General features: G+C 36.5%; 1 protein-coding gene across 1 annotated transcript; it reads left to right on the top strand.

Annotated features, from left to right (window-relative positions):
• The first annotated feature begins 2,274 nt into the window (after nucleotides 1-2,274).
• Nucleotides 2,275-18,909, top strand: LOC107712355 (opsin-5-like). Its single transcript, XM_016517582.1, has 6 exons — nucleotides 2,275-2,326; nucleotides 10,726-10,810; nucleotides 13,668-13,830; nucleotides 15,740-15,867; nucleotides 16,312-16,646; nucleotides 18,247-18,909. The coding sequence occupies exons 1-6, from the start codon at nucleotides 2,324-2,326 to the stop codon at nucleotides 18,907-18,909; spliced, it is 1,377 nt and encodes a 458-aa protein (XP_016373068.1). The 5' UTR covers nucleotides 2,275-2,323.
• The last annotated feature ends 6,009 nt before the right edge of the window (nucleotides 18,910-24,918 follow it).

Here is a 24,918-nt window from a genome sequence, read left to right as displayed (position 1 = left end):
CCCCCCCCCCCCAAAAAAAAAATATATTTTTATCATGCTATTGTAATAATCATCTGAAATTATCAACTGAGGTTTTAGATTTTGTTAATTTTTTTTATTTGTGATTTATTTTATTTGTTTATTTTTTTCCAGTAAAATTACCCACTTTGAAAAACTTTCTCAACTATAGTAGTTCCTGTAGCTTTCCCTCTTTCCTGTATTTTCGTGCATATGAATATTCTGATAATATTCCAAATTTGGTGATTTTCTGTGTATGCATCATTAGCATGCAGACATTATACCACATTAACCTAAATCCATAACCAGATTAAACCAACATTTTCCTTTGTAGAAATCTGAAAACGACAGCTGGTATTTGTCTGTATTAATTTCGTTGCTTGTAAACATTTTATTTTATATACTATTCACCATAATTGAACATTCATTTGTATATGCCTGTGACCAAATGAAGGTCAATCTGGGTGATGGCTACAGACAGCTGTGAAAAGTTAAGCTACTTAAACATTTTTGAACGATTGCTTAACTAGCATTAGTTAACTAACATTATTCTTTTAATTCACAAGCATTAAAAAAAACAATGGTTTAGCCTACACAATGGTTGACATAAGTAATTTGTAAAAGTATTCTGAATAGTGTTTACTTAAGTGTTTATATCATTGTAGCAAATACAGGTAACTATAGTTTTCTCTAGATGTGTGGTTCTCAGCAAAAATGCACATAATACAAACATAGTGCAAATTTCTCGCCTGTTTTTATGTTACCAAATATATCCACATAGCCTACATGTTTTCTGTCCCTTAAGGTGGAAATCAACTCGCTCATACTTTTTGAATCTTACTTTGCTACAAATGCAGCAAATTGCTTTTTTTTTCTGTTGGAAAATGTTCAGGTAAATTGTCAACGGTAACTGGATGGCTGGTGGTTAGAGAGTCGAACTCGTAACCCAAAGGTTGTGGGTTCGAGTCTCGTACCGGCAGGGATTGTAGGTGGGGGGAATGAATGTACAGCGCTCTCTCCCACCTTCAATACCACGACTGAGGTGCCCTTCGGTGCAAGGCACCGAACCCCCAACTGCTTCCCGGGCGCCGCAGCAGAAATGGCTGCCCACTGCTCAGGGTGTGTGTTCACGGTGTGTGTGTGTTCACTGCTGTGTGTGTGCACTTTGGATGGGTTAAATGCAGAGCACTAATTCCAAGTATGGGTCTCCATACTTGGCCACATGTCACTTCACTTCACTAATAACTGTAGCCCCGCTGCACCTCAGACGAGCTTCCCGCCGCTGGATAATTCAAAACAATTAAAAGTCAGCCTGTCTTAATTTAGAGTTAAACTATAAAATACAGCAACAAATTCTTTTCAGACCTTTTAAACTCAAAAGTACATTTGGTTAACAAATGGTGTGTGGGATTAAATGGGTTAAGATCTCTGATTATCCTGAAGGGTTCAGGAAGTTTTATCCATGAAATGCATTTATTCTGTTCCTTCGCTTTTTTTTTCTCTTCCCCATCCCCTACACCTTCCCTTCTGTTTCGTTCCTTTCTTTCCTCTTCTGTCCCTTCCTCCTCTTCATTTCCGTTCTGTGGTTAAGATCTCTGATTATCCTGAAGGGTTCAGGAAGTTTTATCCATGAAATGCATTTATTCTGTTCCTTCGCTTTTTTTTCTCTTCCCCATCCCCTACACCTTCCCTTCTGTTTCGTTCCTTTCTTTCCTCTTCTGTCCCTTCCTCCTCTTCATTTCCGTTCTGTTTTTTTTCCATGCCTTCTTTTTTCTCTTTTTCTTTGCTCTGCTTCTTTTAATATTTGCTCATTCTTCTTATATTTGCTATACGAATATTCTTCTTATATTATTTAAAAACAAAAAAAATGTCTTAAAGCATTAATCGTTTTGCACCTGCACGCTAAACATGCTGTCCCAGTAGAATCCAGATCTAATGTAATGTGTGTTAAAGGCACGAGAGGCTGCATTAGGCTACAAAAACACGCGCTGTTGTCAAAGGTCGACGTGTTTCCAAACTCACCGTTGTGCGCGTCAGGCGTTAAGTACAACTGCTCTTTTATGGAAAAGGGAGGTGGGGGGCATTCACAATCACAACTCGCTGTCAACCACTCGGGAACACCTGCACGTGCATTTGCGCACAGTCTTGCGCAAAAACTCTGATCAGCACCGGAAGGTCTGATATCTGGTTTTTAGTCTCCCACGCGAAGTCACTTGACTGCGCGTGCCCCTGCGATGTGGGTCCGAATTACGAATTGACGAATGATCACGGATAAAGCGGAGGAACCCCTTCGGCTTCCCGAGGAGAGGCGAGGCTGACGGCTGTCATGGTAGGAGGGTGCATGATGTTGGAGATGTTGTGTGGAAGAGATCTATCAGGGTTGTTTGAACCCACTTTGCATGAAGGAATGTTCTGAGCGATGACATCGAATGTGTCCTAGCGAGCAGGTGCATGTGGATAAATAGCGCACAAATGGGGAGGTGTGGACCCCAGAGTTTGGTGCCGAAGAGACGCGCGCCTGAAACCCGTGTGTTTTGCGATTATTGGGCTTTTCTCTTCAATTTTGGTGTCTCGCGATGGTATTCTTCATGCATAGGCATTCACTTGTTGATTTGTTCTAATCCATCCAGCTAATTTTCCCTGGTTTTGGGCTTGGTTTTATTAGGGAATGAAAGAAGCTGAAGGCTTGTGCGCTTATTGGCTGAGGGTTGCGCTTCTCTTCGCACAAAGTCGAGGAGTGTTGTAACACGTTTTTTAAACATCTGTATTTCAGTGTTATTTTGGATTCAATCTTTAATAATTAATTTCCATGTTTGTCTGCTACAAACGAATGCAGTTTATAAATCTGCAACTTATTCCTAAACTGTGTAAATTAATGTCAGACACAGAGTGTTGTTACGGTCTATGCCACTACTTGGGTTGTTTGTAACACCAATTAAAACACAGACAATTTACTTTATTGTGGTAATCAAATATACCTTTTTAGAATAATTGAGAGTTTCCTCAGCTCATTTCATTTTAATTCCGAATAGTAAACAAATAGGAAATATATCGATCATCTCTAACAACAATAGCTACAGTAACAAATCTATATTTGGGACAAATTTGTACCCAGAAATGAGCTGTATCTTACATAAATCTCTCAGAAAAACTCCTTTTGGGGGATGTTCTTATTTGCAAAAACTGTAAAGTAATATTGTAAAAATGCAGAAAGTTTTCTGTTAGGGTTTATAACTAGCTGGTATGAAAACAATAGAAGTCTATATCAGCTAAATGTATGTGTGAGTCTAATCATATTTCGTGGCCAAATTTGTGCCCAGAAGTGAGTTAAATATGACACAACCTCTCTCTGAAGGCATCCTGATTTGTTAAAACTGTATAAAGTAAATAAAGATATTTTTTTTATTATTTATTTGTAAAAATCGGTAAAAATGCATGAAGTTTTCTGTTAGGGTTCGGTTGAAGTATTTATAAAAACAATAGAAGTATGGAATGTCCCCATTTAGTGTGTGTGTGTGTGTGTGTGTGTGTGTGTGTGTGTGTGTTAGTCATTTTGTCCCATTCTGTAAAATCTTTGTGGATCCAGAAGTACATAGTAAAAAGTGTTACAACCCCCCATGATTTTATCAGGATATTTTACAATTTTGTTTAACATGTAGATGAAAAGCTTAATTATAAATTACCTGCTGGTTCAGATGAAATCAGTTGTCATGATTTCTCCCCAGCTGTAGCTCATTTCTTATGTTACAACCCACTGCTGCAACAGTCGAACAGTCACAGATTTGAATCACGTTACTGAAACAGAGACAACAAACCATATATGATCATTTTTGTTATTACATTGCTTATATTAAGGTTTAAAATATTCCAGTAATTCAAGAAATACCTTAATCTTTATTTAATGCCCCTTCGTTTTAAAAATGAAGTTTTACTAGTGCATTTACTAAAGTTCATTAATAAACCCCTCTTACTATGCCTGAGGTCTGAGCCTGGAGTCTCTTATGGTTCTCAGATTCAGCACCCATAGATGGAGAGGTCTGGCAAGGATGCATGTAATGCTTTCTTTTCTCCTTCACCTGTCCCTGACTGCAGCCCTCCTGTCATTAATGTATTAAATTGACATACATTCTTATGGTGTTTTAACAGTTCACCCTATTACTTAAGAAGCATTAATGAAAATGCCATAAACTGGGTCATAAAAAACAGTCAGGAAAGCAAATAATACAGTTTTAAAACTGTCTGTACACAGTTAATGCAGTCAGTTTGTGTGATTATTATCAGGAATGTTTATGAAATCTGGTCTAGGCGGTTTCTGGTAAATCTTTTAAAAACAAATTTTGGATCTAGTGATATACTTAAATCAAGCTTTGGCGCTTGATTGTGTCTGTGGTCCGAGCAATGACAATGACTGACATTCCAATAAGCTGTTGGTTTTGTAGTTTCATTCTAAAACAAAGCTTCAGTCTTTCAGGACAAGGCCGCCTTAGTACATAGAGACAGAACAGAAACCTTCTGTTACATATTCCATAAACTGAGCATACTGTATGATTGATGTTGTATTACAGTTATGATGCTTTGCAAAGAATGAATATAACCATTTTTGATGTACAGAATTGTTTTTCATTATATTTTCATTTGAATTCTTCATTTTTAATTTTATGAAATACATTTTAATGTGGGTGAGTCAGGACATTGAAAAATTTAACTTAAATTTTCTTCATATCTTTAGCTGTTGTAGTATTGCTTTAATATTGTATGCTTGTCTAACACCTGTTTTTATTTCTTTCCCAAAAAACTTTTTTTTTGGGTTCAAACAGTAATTGGCAGACCCCTGCGATATCGCATTAGACCCCCCTGCTTGCAGTTTTCATGCAAAATAAAAACTTAAGGATTCAATGTTAGCAAGTGAAGAAAGTATAATTTTACTACCGCACTAAGTAAAAGTATTCATATAATAAGGCATTCATTATTATTTTACAGTGCAGTTGTGTTACAATAGTAATATATTTATGTCTTAGACATAATCGGTTTAAATAATTACTTTTTGTATTTTTACTGTATATTTTATATCAGTTATACCGCATTTTGGTTACTTCTACATTGTCTTTCTACATTAAAATTTTAATTATGACATTTTGTTCAGATGACTACCTCCCAACCCCCTCTGAATTTTTTTAACAAATCACACACTGGCTGATATCTAAATATTATATCTATCTAAAGTCTATTGTGGCAAGTCTTTCTGATATCATATGACTTCCACAAGACTTACTTATATTTACCGCTCGTTTTTCCTTATTAATAAACCCCAAGAATATCCTCAGAACTGTTGTTTATGATCTCATGGTAAATTCAGAGAGACGTGAGGTGAAGTTTTCTCATTTTATTAGCAGACTGAGTACTGCACGTGACAACCGTACAAACAAAAATGACAACACACACTTTCTTCTTGAAACCAACCTCAAACACAGAAGGATTTCGATTCAGTGCAGCTGACTGATATAAATGCATGTCCTGTAGAGAGTGGGTTAGAAAACATATAGATTGAGTTATGAATGCATATCTGGAGACTCGAGACAGCACTGTGGCCCCTCCTCTATTAAATCACAGATAGCTAGACTGAGACTTCAGATCTTTCCCTTGTGAATGGCACCGCATTCATATGTATATTCTTGTGTCCTTGTGTGTGTAATCAATGGAAGACTGTTTGGCTGACTGATCCTCATTTCTAAGCTGAGGTTTTTATAGCGCTGATGGAGCGGCAGGTGAATTAGAGGTGTTCTCTGATTTACCGCCATCTGTGTGTGTTTGGATGAGTGTGTAACCTCATAGAGTTATACAAACAGTCACATATGCCACTTTGTGCTGTGAGCATTCATCGTCTCACCAGAATCGTCAGCATTGCCAGTACCTGTGCTGATTATTCATTAGTTTGCATCAGCCTAAAAACATCAATTATGTTTATTTCTAAGATTGTACGGGCCTATGTTAAGATCCTGGCAAACTAGGGCTAGCATACACAGTTCCGCTTGTTTTTGTGTCCTGTTGTCATATTAAATAATACCATAACATAATATTGCTCTATGCCAACATCTTCCCTAGCAGGTTAATAGGCATAGTTCACCCCAAAATTAAAATTTGCTGAAAATTACCCTCAGGTTATCCAAGATGTAGATGAGTTTGTTTCTTCATCAGAACAGATTTGGAGAAATACATTACATCACTTGCTCACCAATGGATCCTCTGCAGTGAATGGGTGCCGTCAGAATGAGAGTCCAAACTAAAAAAAAATGTCACGGAACTGTGTTGTACACACACGAAGATGAAGGCAGAAGGTAGTTTTCAATAATTCCACAGGCAAATAATCCACGTACGGAGAACAGCAACAACACATCTAACCTAGATGAGACCAGACAACAATAAACAGAAACAGAGCAACTTAAATACATGAGCAAACAAGGATAATTAACAACACATACCTGAACTGAATGACGATATCAAATCAACAACCATGACAACCAACACAACAGGGAAAAAGTGCAAACTGAAATTCAAAACTATACAACATCACAATAAACCACAAGTGATCCACACAACTCCTGCCCATCAGTTAACACATTGTGAAGTGAAAAGCTGTGTGTTTGTAAGAAAAAAATCCATAATTTAACTTTAAAATGTCGCTTCTGGCTAAAATAACAGTCCATAATAAGGCTTCCTCCAGTGAAAAATGTCCATCAAAATTCACAGACATATTTGTTTAGAACTGTTTTCACTTGTAAACAGTGCTTGATCTGTGCATATTTCTCTCCTAAATCAGACAAGATTACTTTTTAATTTGAGACAGCAATATTATGGATAGAGCTTCATATTTTAGCCAGAAGCAACGATGGAAAAAACGGAAGCAACGATTGCAAAAACTCTAAATTATCGATTTGTTTCTAACAAAAATGCAGCTTTTCACTTCACAAGATGTTAATTGATGGACTGGAGTCGTGTGGATTACTGTGATATTTTTATATCAGCTGTTTGGACTCTCATTCTGACGGCACCCATTCACTGCAGAGGATCCAATGATGAGCAACTGATGTAATGCTAAATTTATCCAAATCTGTTCTGATGAATAAACAAACGCATCTAAATCTTGGATGGCCTGGGGGTGAGTAAATGTACAGCAAATTTTCACTTTTCTCTATTCCTTTTAATACGAGACAGCTGATAGTTATAAAATGGCATTCATAAACTCATGCCCCCCTGTGTGTGTGCTTTGGCTGTTCTGAAGTTGTTTTTTAATAAGAAATATAAGATATGTGCATATCACAGACAGCAAACACCCCAGGCTGTGGTATTTTTAAATAATCTTGTAGTACAGGTGTGGAGTGAATTCATTTTGAGAGCAAAATCTAGTTTTGTTAATTCATTCACTCGGTTATTACGTTTAGCAGGGTTTAAGGAATGCAAACCCTAGCAAGCCTTTGGCTGTGTGAATATTTGGCCTAAGTAATAACATTTCAAGATGAATATGTGTGTGTGCATGATGTCGAAATGGCATAATAGAACTTAATGTTCAAAATGATGTTGTGATGGTATCTGTACGTTTTAAGTGGCAAGCATGTGCTCATCCATAAATTCCAAGTCATGAGGAATTTGTTTGGTGTTACTGTACATACACTCTTAAAAATAAAGGTGCTTCACGATGCCATAGAAGAACCTTTTTGTCTAAATGGTTCCATAAAGAACCTTTAACATCTGAAGAACCTTTCTGTTTCACAAAAGGTTCTTTGTGGTGAAAGAAGGTTCTTCAGATTACAAAAAGGTAAGAAAGAGATGGTTCTTTAAAGAACCTTTGACTGAATGGTTCTTTGTGGAACCAAAAATGGTTCTTCTATGGCATCGCTTGAAGAACCTTTTGAAGCACCTTTATTTTTAAGAGTGTACACAGAATATGGTTCATGGTTTTGAAACTGTATTTGTATCTCAGTGCAAATGAGGAAGACAGTGGCTGGGAAATATTTGGTCATCAGTAAAACAGTGCCTTTTTCCCCTTTCCTGCAGGTTTTATGGAGTTATCTGATGAATTGTCTTAAGGGAGAGCTGTCTGTTTGCTTATATATAAAACATTAAAGCTCTTTTATTCATAGAATGGATTTGCGTAGAGGAACGTAGTGTAGGTCTGGGATTATTGATCTCTGGAGATGTTTGAGTGTGCAGATTCAGCCTTTAGCTCCACTGCTGATCAGTATGCTGCATGTGTGTGTTTGAGGGAAGTAGGTAAGGAAGTAGGGAGAAAAAAGAGGGAGACAGATGGAATATTTATACAGATGTAATTTAAAGAGGCTGGCAATCAGCCTAATGAAAGTTAAAGGCTATATACACAGTTTTTAAGAATTATGCACAGCTGTTACTCTCAGCAAAGCTGGCAGAATGTTCAAAGAGATTAGAGGAAATACTCGCACGTTTCTAATACAAATTCTGAGAAAAGATTTACCAGATTTACTGAAAATGGGGATGCCTAAATGTTTTTTTAAATAACTGTACAAGATAAGGCCATGCGATTGAGGGATAACTGTAGCACTGTCAGCAGATTTTCACATAGACATTCACCGCATCTCCCTCTCCCTCCGTCTGAAGCTCTGTTCCCAAACAGGTTAAAGGAACAGCTCACAAAAAAAAAAAATGAATCTATCATGATTTTATTTTATTCCGACTGGTTTTAAAAGCCAGATCAACTTCTCTCATGAACATGACAAGGGTAGATGTCAGGATTAATAACGTGTCTGTGATTAACAACTTTAATAAACCTTATAGCATATGGAAGCTTGTTTCCGCCATGGGATAAAAATAAAAAAAATGCTTCTCACAGTTGTGCTCTAAGCATTAAATAAAATGTTGCAGGTAATTGCAACATGTTTTTTTTATTTTTATTTTTTTTCATTCTGTGGCAGAAACAGCTACAGAACTATACAGTGTGTTCAGTGGATTTGTACTGTAGTTTAACAATATGCAAATTTTTCAGCTGACAAAACATCTTTCCAAAGAAACTTTCAGAAAATACAAAATACAAAAAATACATAACATTTTACATAAGTTTTGAAAATTATGTGACCTGGTAACTTTGTACAGTACGTACCACTGTAAAGACTGCAGTCTATCCTGCACAGTCTCGTTTTCATCCATATAAAATTCAATATGCCGTCTACCCTGACTAAGGTCTGTTGTGTTTACAATTATGCATTTGGCAGATGCTATATGTCTACACGTTTTTTCTTTTTACTTTATGGATTCCCTGGGATCCTGACATTGGCGATGCTTGCACTATATGCTCTGATTGAGCTTGGGTCTGTTTATTTGAACAGAAGACCTTAGAAATGCATAAAGCATTTACTTAGACACTGAAAGCATTATATATTAATTTCAATAAAAGCAATATTTAAAAGATTAGCATTATTTTTATTTATTTATTTATTTTTGTATACTATTATAATGGACAAAGATATTCAAATTGGTTGACATTTAAAACATTTATGCTAAATTAAAACTAATGTTTAATTAATTAAAAACTAAAATTAAAACTAATGTTTTAATTTAGCTTTTTCCCCCCCTTTTATGCACCCAGTCAAATCCATTAAACAATGAGATTCAATATCCTGTAAATTATATCAATAGTAAGTTAAGGTGACACAAATGGCACCGTTTGATGACTCATTCCCAAATACATCAAAATGTAGCCTACTCAAAGAATATTGAGACAATTCATTATAAACCCATAATATTTCTTTTGAAACAGACATATCTCTTACACGTTATTTTACAATATGTGCACTTATACAGTGTAACTTCAGTGTATTACCTAAGAAAATACTGGTAATATACGACCTACAGTTTGCTGGCTATGCCTTCATCACGTATATGCATGTTACCTGGTTGCGATAATTTACAAAACAGCTTGGTCTCCTTATTTAAATGTATTTGTATTTGACAGTTGAGTGAGGCGGCAGCTTTCCCGCGAGTGGGCGTGGTTTCAGCGACGACAGCAGACACGCCCCCAGCATCTGAGAGCAGAGAATACTGCTTATTTTTTCAAGGTTTTGATAACTTATTTTATTTACTTAGCGTTTTTTGTATCTTTCAAATTTAGCTGGGTGGTTAATAACACATTTTTCTATGTTGTGAACTCAGAACACATTTAATATTGCTTACGGACTTAAGTATTTATTATTATTATAATTTTATTTATTTATTTATTTTTATTTTTTAGATTTTCCTTGGTGTCACAATCAATCCAGCTCTCTCTCTCTCTCTCTCTCTCTCTTTGTTTCACAGAACTAATCGTTGCCTGGGTTGCGTACGTATGTGTGGGGCGGAGCTATCAAAATAGGGGCAAGACCCTTTTGGGGTAGGGGTGTGTTTGTTTTGGTGATTTCAAATATCAACATTGGCTACCAGAAATCACTTACTCTGCCTTTAACATAAGTGCACAGGTGTACAGTTCTGCACAGTGTTTATATCTACGATGCTGGATGCTTTTTGACGGCATATGTTTGTTAAACACATGCAGGTGATAGTAAGTGATATAAATTAGGTTTGTGATTGGGAGTTTGTTGGGGGAATTCAAAAAGAAGGAAATGTGCTGTTTGCACATTTGGCTGTGTTGTTTTAATGTTCACTGAAGGAATTTTGCACTCTCTCTCTCTCTCTCTCTCTCTCTCTCTCTGTGTGTGTGTGTTACAGATGCAAGGACTGGACAACAGCACCTTCCAGTCTAACATCCCAGTGGCTGCTGACATCACAGTGGGCGTATTTTACTCCCTTTTTGGTAAGAGTGAGAATTCATTTATTTTTTCATCTGCATTCTCATCAACTTTGCTCTATGATCCATAACAGAGTTACAGGTTTTCCGTTTGCTTCTATTTAATCCACATATACATCTAGCACTGAAAGCAAGTGTTGACTGCACTGTGCTCTGATCTTCTACAGAACATCTTACAATCCTCCTTGGTCTAATTTTTATTTTAATTTTTTGTTATTTATGATTATGGTTCCTTGCATAGCTCGCTGCAGCATGATTAAAATAATTAGACATGAGGTTGATGAAAGTGTTCACTTTCAGCATCATAATTACTGATGTGTTGGGTGCAGAAACAATGGAAGTGGATTGAGTGTCAGAACACTTGCGTGCCAAATGCTAACTGGCTTTTTCATTTGGACATACAGAGCACTGACCTTCTTCTTTATTCTGTCTCTCTTCCGTCTCGCTCTCTTTTATTCACTCACATTGCCTCTGTACCTTTTCTCTTGTCCAATGCATTTTGGGAATAAAAATGCTTTTTAATTTGCGTTATAGTAACTAAACTAGTTAACACTGCTGTGATGGGGTTAAAATAAAGTTTCTGAGGGTCTGACTGATAATTTGACATATTTCTTTACTAGAACTGCAATAATCCATCTCTCAGCATTTTTTTTTTGCTCTTTTGAAAAGTCTGTGGGGATACAGTAGTGGAGTAATGTGAGAAACATTAATTAGTTGGAAGCTTTAGATCAGAGGTGCCCAGTTTTAAATTTTTAATTACATTTTTAATTTTTAATTAAGTTTTGAATATGAAGGGCCAAAAATTTAACTTGATTGAGAGCTGAGGGCCAAAAGTAAATGTTGTATTAGATCTGATCAATAAATAAATAATTAAGCAAAAAATGTAAATACATTTTTGTAAATTATTAAAATTTTTAATTTAATCAAATTTAATTTGTGTGTGTGTGTGTGTGTGTGAGTGTGCATGCGTGCGTGCGTGTGTTTTACACAAAAATGTAAAAACTTATATATATATATATTTTTTTTTAAAGATCATGGGAAAGCTTTGGTCCACAGGCCTAGTTTGTTCATACCTGCTTAAGATATATTTCAAGTAACGCAATATTTCATCAATACATCAATATTTAATTTCCATTTATTTAAGAAGCCATGTACCAAGAGAGATTAATGTCAGTCAGTCTGAAATGCACCTTGACAGGACCACCCTATCAGGTTTATTTACATGATCCCTTTCATGGGAATTTTATCATAGTATATTTTATTGATGACAGAACTCAGTGTTACATGCATTACGGCTTATGTTTATCGCTATAAGGTATTAAACCAAGATCTCAGCCTTCATTTGTGTGTGCTGTTCCTTAACAGATCGCCTCAGAGCATATCTGAAGCTTAGGCACTATCGGTGTAAATCTGATTAGATTTCCTGACAGTATATAAGGCTCATGATCTAAAGGGCGATTGCTGTGAACATTTCTGTCAGATTGCTTAATAGACTAAATATACATTTATGATTTAATTTCCACCGTGATTTCCATCAATCTAACCAGCTGAGGCAGTTTGTTGTTATCCAATCTGAAGCCGATTTAATAAAACTGAAATCCGACAGGCAAGGAATAAACTGTAATTGTTTTTTTGCAAGTAAAAGTCAGGTTTTAAGCTTTAGAGCCTTAAATCGAGTCTATATGATATAGAAAAGGCTGAATAGCTAATACAAAATGTAGCCATATAATATCAATCCAAATATTGTTACATCTAAAAAAAAAAACACAGTCTAATCTTACCAAAGTTGGTAACACTTTAACTTTCATTAATACCGGTAAATCATTAACAAACATACTGTATAAAAACTGTCTGTGGAGCTCTACAGAACATCTTACAATCCTCCTTGGTCTAATTTTTATTTTAATTTTTTGTTATTTATGATTATGGTTCCTTTGCATAGCTCATTTATCAAAACAATGTCATATAAACAGATTTAACTATGTTCCCTTATAATAAGCAAATTGACCCCTGTACACTGTTGACCCCTTAACCAACCCTTAAACCTACCCAAACCACCAAACCTGTCTTTACCCGTACAACACCTCAATAGCAGCAAAAGTCTTGTACATTAACAAAAGCTTTTAATCATTGTATAACATCTGTTAAAATCATTTGAAGATTTTCAAGAAGTGCATGATCATATGAACTGAAAGTTTGATGGCATTTGTAAGCATTTTAATTTACATGAAATAATCAACTGTTAATCATTAGGTAAAGTTTAATAAGTTTATTAGTAAACATTAACAAGCACATTATCTCACGTTTCTAGCTATTCGAATGCATATTAACTAATGATCCGTTAAGCATTATGTAATGTTTGTTAATAACGAAAAATGTTACCCATACTGCTGTTAACGCTTTCTCTGAAAAGCTGGTGGTCAGGTGACGTTCAACATAAACCCCATTGCTTTCATTCTCCACACACTGGCTTGCATGCAATGTCTGGCAAAAAGAACATTGGGCTAAAGAGAAAATTACTTGCTTCGAGTCGTTAGCTCAAGTCCAAGAGACATGACAAGCATAAAGTCAAAGTATCGTTTCAGCTGTTTCAAAACTCATGTTTGAAGTATGTGCAATTCTAAAAACTCCTGAGGGATCCTATCACTACAAAATGATAATTCTCTTCCAGCTTTTGGGACTACACACTGCACTGCCAAATATCGTTTCTACAACTCTTCGACTTTTATTAAGAATTTATAAAGGAGAGTGTGGTTCAGTTCCAGTGTGTCGGTGGATGAAAAATGAACTTTCAGAAACGATCTTGTGGAACTTATCACCACATCATATACCACAAACTCATCTTACATTTTTGGACTTGCAGGTGTTTGTTCGCTCTGTGGAAACAGTATGCTGCTGTATGTGTCCTACAAGAAGAAGCACCTCTTAAAACCAGCCGAATTCTTCATTGTTAACCTGGCCATCAGTGACCTGGGCATGACCCTCAGCCTCTACCCCCTCGCGGTCACCTCAAGCCTCGCACACAGGTACCACAAAGAAATAAAAACTCCAAAAGAAAAAAAGACAGGAGAGAGGGAGGACAGTTATTAAACCAGCATGCAAGCAGTCCTGTAGTGTAACTGCAACAGCAGGACCTTGATTCAAAGAGATTCAAGACCCCTACATTTTTATATTGGGGGTCCTTGGATTGTTGAGTCTGTAAAGGTTGATTTTTTTCTTTGCCTTCCCTTTCTTTCTCTTTCTCTCCATATCCTACATACACATACCGTATAGCTGTCACTTCACTTCAGCTCATCATGTTTCCAAGGCAAAATGGTTCATATAATCAAAAACAAAAAGGCACACACACATTCAGTTCAGTGCTCCATCAAGAGGAAACTGGCCGGTAAATGCAAAGATAATGATGATGTGTGTAGACATGGAGAGAATACAGAAGACAGACCGAATCCAATGGCTCCTTTTGCACAGAGCGACTCTGTGTCACAGATAGAGCACATCTCGCACATAAATCCGGACCACAGCCATCAAGGTTAAATGTCTCTTTATTCCAGACTGTGGTTAATAATGACAATTGCAATCACTAGCTTGTGTGACATCATGTAGTTCAATATTGTATTTGAAATGTAGGCATGAAGACACACCTGAATCCTTTACAAAAGGAGAATGTCCTTTATAGGGATGCCCTTCAAATGATTTAGCATACATTTGTAGGGTATGCGATTTCAAGACAGCGGAAAAAAATGCAACTAATCATGTAATTGTGCGTTTCAAAATAAATAGAGGACCCACTTTATATTAAGTGGCCTTAACAATGTACTTACATTTAAATCAATAATTTGGTACACTGCACTTATTGTGTACATACATGTTTTTACATTGTACTTATATTTTAAAAATACCTGCATGTAATTACATCTGTAATTAATTTCTGTAATTACATTTATAATTACACAGTTGACCCATCCCTTACACCTTAACCCACCCTTAAACCTACCCATACCAACAAACCTGTCCCTAACCTTACCCGTATCCCACCTCAATAGCAGCAAAAGTGTTTTGCAATACAATATGAACACAGTAAGTACATTGTACTTAATTTTTGATGTAAGTACATAGTAGTTAAGGCCACTTAATATAAAGTGGGGCCTAAATAGACTTTTAAACTTGATACCCATATCTTTTGTTGTGGACATCAGGGGATGTGTATCCAATCAAACTCTATGCCATTTTGGCACTAATTCATCTCTCACTTGGTCATGTGGATAGTACTGAGACAATATTTAGTCCATATTTGTTAGGCTGGTAAATTACAATGTGCTGTTGTTTATGCATTTATAAAATTCAGTTTTCAGTCTGTCATTTGAATGTATGTATTTGGCAGATTTATGTTTTTATCCAAAGATTTTTTTTTAAACGTTTCCTAGGAATTAAACCCTTGACCTTGTAGTTGCTAACATCGTGATCTACCAGTTGAGAAACAGGAATGCTATTTCAGAAATTTCATATATTGTAGGGCTTATGCAGTTAATGGTAGTTTTAATAAACTTCAATCCTCGAATTTTTGTTGAGATGTTGTATGATAGACATTTTAATGTGGTATTTTTTGTTCTATTTTATTGAACTTTTATTTATATACTTTCTATTTCTTATTCTAAGTACTATTTCTTATTCTTATGATTTTAAGCTTTTATTTTGCTTTCTCCTTATCATGACTATGTACAGCAGCTTGAATTACCACTTTGAAATGTGCTAGATAAATAATCTTGCTTTGCTTTTTCTTAATATAGTATAGTGGCACAAGTGAAGAAGGCTATTATTAATTTGCATGGTAAAAATTATGATTTGGCTGACAAGAATGCTAATTGAGGAGGGCTACTTTGCAAAGAAGATCCTTTGATCTTGCTTGTTCTTACTGAGTGCTGTTTCTGTTTGCAGATGGCTTTATGGAAGGACAGTGTGTGTGATCTATGCCTTCTGTGGTGTTTTGTTCGGGATCTGCTCTCTGACCACTCTTACTATACTGAGCACTGTTTGCTGCCTCAAAGTCTGCTATCCACTTCACGGTACCCTACATTATATTTTCTGTTATGTTAAATAAAGTCTGAAAGTTCACAAGTGAAAATGCTTTCATTTAGAATTTACTTATTTATATAATATTTGTATAATATTTATATATATAATAGTGATGTTTCGTTCCTGAATGAATCTTTATTGGTTAGGTTGAGAGAATAATTCAATGACTCACTCAGTCACTTGTGTTGCTCCTGCATGAATTAGTGATTTGACAAAATGATAGAATGAATGATTCGATGACTCACTCATTAAAAGTCACTTATCTTTAAATAAAATTAGATTTTAATTTTATATCATATTATTTTGTATTATAACACTGATCAGTTGGGTTGAGAGAATAATTCAATGACTCACTCATAAAGATGGTCACTTGTGTTGCTGCATGAATTGAAGTGTTTAAAAGATCTTTAAAATGTATATGTGTGTACCTGTAGGTAATAGGTTCACTTATGAGCACGGTCGTGTGTTAATAGCATGCGCGTGGGCTTACGCACTTGTGTTCGCATGCTCCCCCCTCACCCACTGGGGGCAGTACGGTCCTGAACCCTATGGCACAGCTTGCTGTATCGACTGGGCCTGGTCCAATCACGACTCAGTTGCTCGCTCCTACACCTCTGTGCTCTTCGTTGCCTGTTACCTGCTGCCGTGTGGCATCATCATCGTCTCCTACACACACATACTGCTCACGGTCCGAGAGTCCCGCAGAGCAGTGGAGCAACACATCTCAGCGCAGACGCGCATGGGAAACATCCAGGCCATCATTGTGAAGGTGCGGTGTTATTATTTATTTTTTACATTTTTTCTGTCTTTTGACAAACACATCCTTTAAATGTAGTCAATATTAAACCGGCAATAAAAATAACATTTTTGTTGACGAGAAAAATTAAACTAAATATAATATATATATATTATTTTAACCCCCCTTTTTGAACATGAAAATGCATTATCTGAACTTAAATAGTTGTTATTGATTATTGCTGAAATTAAAGCATTAAAAAAAAAAAAAGGTTTATCCGAAAGAAAATGTACTGTAGTATTTTTTATATTTTATATAAAATAAATATTTTACAAAATATGTTGGAAACTAAAATTGCTATAAAATCAAAGCCATATGTCTAACTAAGTTATGTTCTGAATTTGAAGTTGATATTACAAAAATGTAGGTTCCTGTGAGATTTGTTTAGGTGCTATAACAAAAATAGCCACCGAGTGACATTCAAACGCCACTGAATCTTTTGTATGCATTTTCCTGTCAAAAAATTTATACATTTCTGCCACAATCTTTTAGGTGCTATAACAAAAATAGCCACCGAGTGACATTCAAACGCCACTGAATCTTTTGTATGCATTTTCCTGTCAAAAAATGTATACATTTCTGCCACAATCTTACTTCTATCACAAAATAACCACCAAATATAGAATCTTGAGACTCAGACCTTTCCAACAATATGTGTTTTGTCAAGATTATAAAAACGTTTTATTGTAATAAATTTTGTAATATGACTCTTGACACCATTCACTAGGGGGAGGAGCCCGCAAAAAGGATTTAAAATACCATTTGCATGGTAACACAGTGTCCGATCTTAAAATGGTTTCAAATGATATCTAATTTAAGCTTTCAAATGATATCTAATTTATCCTCCTGTTAGCGGGATGCTAACAGTTCACAGGTTAAAATTGCATATATTCAGGGGCTTAGTGATTTGGGGGCCCTAAGCAAAATCCACTGCACTTTTAATGAGAGGATTCGTGAGCTTGCAGAGCTCAGCACTGGACAAAAACTTTTGAGCGGTAAGTGGATTCTAACTTAAACACCTTGCGTTCAGAAAATCAACAGATATGTCTGTGATTGGTTACATTGTTCAATGCTGCAAAACACAGTGTAAATATAAACATTTGACACTCTCCAGAACACAAATACACACTGGAGCGTTTGCCAAATATGTTTCGCCAATATAAGATGGGGCCCCCTGATTCATCGGGGCCCTAAGCGGCCACTTAATTCACTTATTGGTTAAGTCCGCCCCTGCATATATTGAGTACACTATTGTAAGACCATGTTGTATTAATGCAATAGCTTGATAAAGGTCCGTGCTGTCTTTTATGATCAATTCAATGTGTTCTTGCTGAATAAAAGGTATGAGTTTCTCTCAATAAAAGTCTTGCTGACCCAAACTTTCGGACAGTAACATATATATAGCTAACTAAAATATGAATTTTAGTAGTAGGATATGGATTTTTGATAGTGTAAGAACAGCTGCCAAGATGTGCCCAAAAACTCCTTCTGTAATGTTAGAACTGATACCATGATGGCTCTCATGAAGCACTGCATAACATCTCTATCGTGCACTTTCTCTGTCTTTCTCCAGCTGAGTGTGGCGGTGTGTATAGGATTCTTCACTGCATGGAGTCCATATGCACTAGTGTCTATGTGGGCGGCATTTGGCCATTTTGAGGACATCCCGCCCCTGGCATTCGCCATCCCTGCAGTTTTTGCCAAGTCCTCCACCCTTTATAACCCTCTTATCTACCTCTTGCTCAAACCCAACTTCCGCCACCTCCTCTGCAAGGACATGCACTCCCTGCGAAGGGTTTGCATGCACCACTGCCTGTGCCAGTGTTTTCCCCACTGGAGCTACCGCCCATCGCTAGCCCTCAGTCTGCGGCCCCTGCGGCGTAGAGGCCAATCTATCTCAGAATCAATGAGGGGGCCTGTAGGTCTGTTTCATTGCCCTTGTGAGAGGTGCAACAACCCGTTTGAGCAGTTTAAGCACTACCCACGCCGCTGTCCTGTCAACGTGAACACTGTGCAGTTGTCTCTGCAGGACAGCACCGAGCTCGAATTGGAGCCGGAGCCGGAACGAGAACCTAGAGTGATAAAAGAGCGCAAACCAAAGAGCCAATCAATTGAGTGTAAGAAGTCTGTGCGGGTGATCGTGAGGGGGCGGAAATGTTCTGAGATTGACAGTCTGGAGATCACCTTGGAAACAGTGCCTGCTCATGGCAAAGCTGCCAAAAACGCCAAACTGTAACACCTGAGCCTATGCATGGGTGTGTGTTTATACGCAAACGGTGCATGTGTGTATTCACTTGTCTCAGAGGGGACTAAAAATTAACTTTCACATATGCCGCAATTAAGACTCTGACAACAAATTACTTTCTGAACAAAGTATTGTGTGTGTTAATTTGTCTGTAATGGAGTGCAATGATTGTTTTTTAAATTAATTTTTTGTAAGAAAAGTTTTCTTAAGAACAACTGACACAATATTGGTGTTTTTTTAACTCATTGAATTTTTAAATGAAGTGTTATTCATGTCTTATAGCTTACCTGCTGAGGGAATGAACACATGCATTCTTGAAGTCGCTTTGATCAGTGTACCTCCTTTCAAATCACTTTGGGCTTTTCACACTTGAAATAGTTAACCCTGGGTTATTCTAAACCCCTGGGTAAATTGAATCCTGGGTTAATTTGCTTCATGTTTCATATTGCTTATAATTACCTGGGGTTAACAATTAACCCAGGGTATTCATACGCTGTTTCACACTGTACATCCTAAACCCCAAATAATGTTCTTTTTAGCAGCATCATATGACCCCTTTAATGTTCTTATATGCATATTTGCGATGTCGGTGTCACTGACTGGATGAATGCAGCACTCGACCTGTTTACATAACAGCTTTAGCATTGCGCATCTTCATATTATATATTGCAGACTGTACTATTATGTTTTTCCTGAATGGACTTTTCAGACTGTAAAGGTCTGAATGAAACACTCTCTTCTTCACACATATTCCTTCCGTTTATACAACTGCGTCTGAAAGCTTAGGCAGCTGACTTGACGCCTTGCTGCCTTATCAGGCAATGACTTTGCAGGCAGAGTTTGTGCATGAAGGTACCTCACGAAATTGATTTTGAAAAGACATCCATGAGGCAGCATAACAGTTTAATGATCTAAAACAAATTAGAGAGAGCTTTGATGATAAATAAGCGAATATTTAATTATTACAATACTAATTTCTTGCTAGTAATTACATAAAAAATGAAAAAAGTTGGATAAAAACCTACATTTACATGCAGACTGACCACCAACCACAACTTTCAGATGGTATTTTTATTTTTTAGCTTAGCTGTCACAGAATCAAATGCACAGGATTGTGGGATATCAAAGGCAGCGAAGGATACAGCAAATGCTGTTTTCAAAAATTGTTCAGATAAAGGCATCTCAGGAGACAGGAAGTGAAGCTAACATTGGATTCGGACGTACCTTGATGCCTTCCTACCTTGGAATGTGAGGCACACGATTGGGTGTAGATGCTAAGCATCTAGCCGTAACATTCTAACACAGCATCATTTCATTATTTACTCGTTTGGCACCAACAATGTGGGGTTAACATCACAAAAGCACTGCTAACCCTACACCAGAGCAGGGTTTTATAACGCCAGCTAAAAAGCAGTGTTAACCCAGCTACTAAAGTACAAGTGTGAAACATTCCTCTACCAGGGTTAAAAGCTGGGTTTAGAATGACAATAACCTGAGGTTAGATGCAGCGTGAAAAGCCCTATTTAAGTGACTAACTGATATACTTCAAATTTTGACTATATTAAAGGGGTGGTTGATTGCGATTTCACTTTTTTAACATTAGTTAGTGTGTAATGTTGCTGTTTGAGCATAAACAATATCTGCAAATTCACGAAGCTGAAAGTTCAATGCAAACGGATTTAAAATTCTGGCAGTTTAATACCTACAAAAACAGCTGGTAGGGACTACAACGAGCTACTTCCCGGGTTCGTGACATCACAAACCCTGATAAACCCCGCCCCCGGGAAAAGGCAACCATTATGTGAGAAATAATGCGTTTTTTTTCAAACTAAGCATTGACACATGTTAGACTGCACCCCATAAACACAATCAAGCCTAGAAAAAAAACAGTGAACCACCCCTTTAACTTTTATTACAACAAGATGATGTTAGTGCCGTTGGATGGATGTTTTGAGGGTTACACTCAAGAATCTGTTTCAGAGCTGCTAAACAGTTGAATGAGACTCAATTCAGACTGACGTCCATGTTTGAATTCATTCACATTTATATCGTTTCTTAGTTTTTAACTACTTTTTGTTTCTGGCCCCATACGAAAATTTGGAAAGACTTTCAGATAACACTTAAAAATAAATTAAGAACTGCTACATGATAAATATAAACTAAATCTAAAAATAAATATATAAAGCAAAATACAGTTTAACCCTCTACCGCATGGTGTAGCCATATGGCAACATACTCTTTGTGTTCATTTCCTTGCCACTGTCTCTTTAAGAGAACATTCTCGTTTTTTTTGTTGGAAAGAGAAGACCTTAGTTTAGCCAATGATGTGCTTTGATTAAGTCACATGACATGCAGTTTTTTTTCTGTGGCGAGATTTCTGACAGACTGCCGTCTCTTGTCGGTAGTTGCTGAAAGCAATAAACAAGGACCAATCCGTGTCACTTCTACAAAAAAATCTAAAACATCACTGTTAAGCAAGGTCAGCTGCAATTTGTTAAGCTGTAACAATAACAACATTAATACTAGTGAAATAATGTTGATTAGTCGTATGTTAATGGAATTTGTATTATGGATATAATCATATTGAAATGGCAATTTCACTTTTGATTAAATATGAATACAGGTAACATTAGATCAGTGAGCACGGCCATATTCTATGGCAAGGTAAAGAAGTAAAGGGCAGAACTTGCTCTTCCTGCACATGAAAAAACTGCTTTGTGAAATTTCATACATAAAAAATGTGATAGCTTATAATAGGACCAATTGAATCAACACAGACGACATTTCTGAGGAAAAATATTAATTATAAGTCAGCTTACACTTATTCTAAGTTAGATCCGCTATTGTATGCTGTTGCCGTATGGCAACATATCATAAAGTACCTTAAAAGAATATTTTTTTCCAAAATTTTTTTTACAGCACTTCAAGTTAAGCCATTCTTAGAAAAGAAAAAGATTCAAATATTTTTTTCTATAGGTCTATCATAATGCGTGCGGTTTGGATGGTCTAAAATATTTATGGTAGACTGGTAAAATCTCTTTTGTGTGTATCATATGTGATTGCTACTAGAATCTGGGTGCTTGCTTAGGGAAACACTGAGCTGATATCCAAAACTAATTTGAAAATGTGAATTATATATGTGTGTTACAGTTGTATGTGTGTTTGATCTCTCGAGTTATCACCCTTGTACATATTTATAATCTCTCTATTACAGAGTCTTTGTACAATTTGTATTGTACTGTCAGCTTCATTCAGTGGCCAAAGAAGAGCTCATTTAATTGACATGGGCTCTTAATGTAAGATGTATCATATGCTTTTTTATTTATTAAAAATGTATTTGGATATCAGTAGCTATTTATTTAAATTCATTGCATTTGCTTATATGTAATTAATTAATTTATTTTTTCAAGTCAAATATATCTGGGGAAAGCAACCTTCGTGTAAAAGATCATTAATGCTCATACTTGATTACTTAAGTATTTCATTACTTAGGTTAAACCCTTTAAATGTAGTGATGTTTATTGCATGATTGGAGGAGCATAATTTCTTTCAACTCCGTGTTCTTGGTACTGCTAATGAAAGTTAAAACTTGGCTTTTTGTCCCCTTGACACAGCCAAACAAAACACAGGTACATACATAACACTCCCATAAGGAATACAAAAGAGTAAACATAATTATTCAATCAACTTTAAACTCAACTTCAAAACTATAACTTACTAACAAGTCAATAACCATGAATTGGCTGTTAGATATGGATATTGAAATAGCGAGGAACTAAGATGTGGCAAACCAGACGTGAACCTCAGTATTGTGGAGGTGTTTGGTTTGATCATCTTTTCAGCAGTCTTTTGAATTGCTATTTATTTTAGTAACCTTGTCCCGTTAATTAACATCACCATCAGTGTGATCTTATATAAATATAAATGTTTACAGTCAAATGCATATGGATTTCATGTATGATACCTGCATATTTAAAGGGTTAGTTTACTTAAAAATTACAATTCTGCATTTACTCGCCTTCACATCATTACAAACCCAAAAAACTTTAGTTAATCTTCAAAACACAAATTAAGATATTTTAAATACAATCTGTAAAGATAATGTCCCTCCATTGAAAGTCCAGGTAACCAAAACTTTAAATGTTTTCAAATGAATCAAGCGGTCCAAATCTAAGCGATACAATCACTTTATATGATGAACATATTTAATGTAGTCTTTTATTTGGAGCGACGTGAGGATGAGTAAATGAAGCCAGAATTTTCATTTTTGGGTGAACGAACCTTTTAAGGTTTATGAAAGATAGAGAGAGACCCATTTCAGTTTGCTACCAAATCAAGGCCAGTGCGACAAGGCCATTTTAGTATAAAGCTCTTAAGTAATGATAAGGTTTTATATATAACATTAGTAATACTCTAAATCTGCAGAATATCTCTGTGAAGTTCTAAAGCTGTAATTTGTACTATCTTAATCCTGCCACATATAGGCCTATGCTGTCAGTTCCTGACATTGCATTACATTCCTGGCCCACTTCATTTGACTTATGACAGTACATAACCTAAATGTGGAGTGAGAGCTGTGTCAACATTTAACTGCTGGAAGGAGTCAGCCATTCATAAACTATAAAGACTTTTAATTGCACTTCTATATTGGATTTGATTTCGACATCAAATAACTGTAGACAAAGGCTGTGTACTCTACCATAAGGACAGTTTTCCATTGTGTGTGTGTGTGTGTGTGATTGGTGCAAAGCAGACATCTGAACAGCAAACATCGAAAGACACTGATGCATGTGGATTTAAAGGGGTCATATGATGCGATTTCATTTTTTCCTTTCTCTTTGGAGTGTTACAAGCTCTTGGTGCATAAAGAAGATCTGTAAAGTTGCAAAGACTAAAGTCTCAAATCCAAAGAGATATTCTTTATAAAAGTTAAGAGTTAGCCACACCTACCTAAAACGGCTCGTTCGAACACGCCCCCACATATCTACCTCACTATGTGGGAAGATTTGCATAACACCGCCCAAATGTTCACGCAAAGAAAGAAGGCATAACTTTTATTCTCGCTGTAGTATTGTTGCCGTGCGCTGTGTGATTCGTTGTGAAAGCGAAACTACTTTCAAAAGAGGACGATATCCGCTTCGTCATACCTGGAGCTGATCTGTGCTGGTCGCTGAGGAAATACATCAACTTAGTGCTGTGGATCACCGGATATGCTTTCACCGTTTTCACCGCTCCTTCATCGGATCCGCCGGGACCGCCGTTCTCGATCCCGCCACCTCAGCTCACTCTTGCCCGGCTTCAGCTCAGACTAAGCCGGGGCTTTCGCTCACGCTAGGCCGCTGTGTTTTTCGTTGTGAAAGCAAAACTACTTTGTTTGGCCTTCCAAAAATGGACACGACTAGAAATCAGTGGTTAAGTTGTATTTACAACACTGTTCCAGAACACTTCAACCCAAATATTCAGATGTGTGAAGCACATTTTATGGAGGACTGTTTCCTGATCCTGGGAGAGTAACGTTAGACTAAAATGCCGGCAGTTCTGACTCACGTAAGTACGTTTTCATTTAAAGGATTTGCCACTGATGATTCAAACGCGAGTTTTGGGCAGTGTAGAATAGCACTTGTTGTTTGTCATTTCTCTGATCACAAATGCAGACAGGGTTTTATGTTTACGCGGCGCAACGCAACGCGTAAAAAGACAGTATAAGTCATTATAATCAGTAATTTAGTCAAGTGGTCAAGTGCAAAGACCGCAAGTGTGGGTATTTGGACAAAGCTTCAGACTTGCATTCTCAGGCTTGCACTCTCAGACACTTGCACTTCCGCTAACGACGTCACTTGCAGTCTTTATTTTTTTTTTATTTTGTTCTATTTATTTATAATTCTTTGTTTGAAACTCTCAACATTTTACAACAGTAGCCAGGTGGTGAAGACAAGAAAAAATAAACTAAATTACGAAGTCACTTGCAATCGCCACTTGCACTCTCCGATACCTGCGACG

Source organism: Sinocyclocheilus rhinocerous, unplaced genomic scaffold, assembly GCF_001515625.1.
Source record: "Sinocyclocheilus rhinocerous isolate Xijiao unplaced genomic scaffold, SAMN03320098_v1.1 scaffold4389, whole genome shotgun sequence".
Taxonomy (NCBI): Eukaryota; Metazoa; Chordata; class Actinopteri; order Cypriniformes; family Cyprinidae; genus Sinocyclocheilus; species Sinocyclocheilus rhinocerous.
This window is presented reverse-complemented; position numbering and strand designations above follow the sequence as displayed.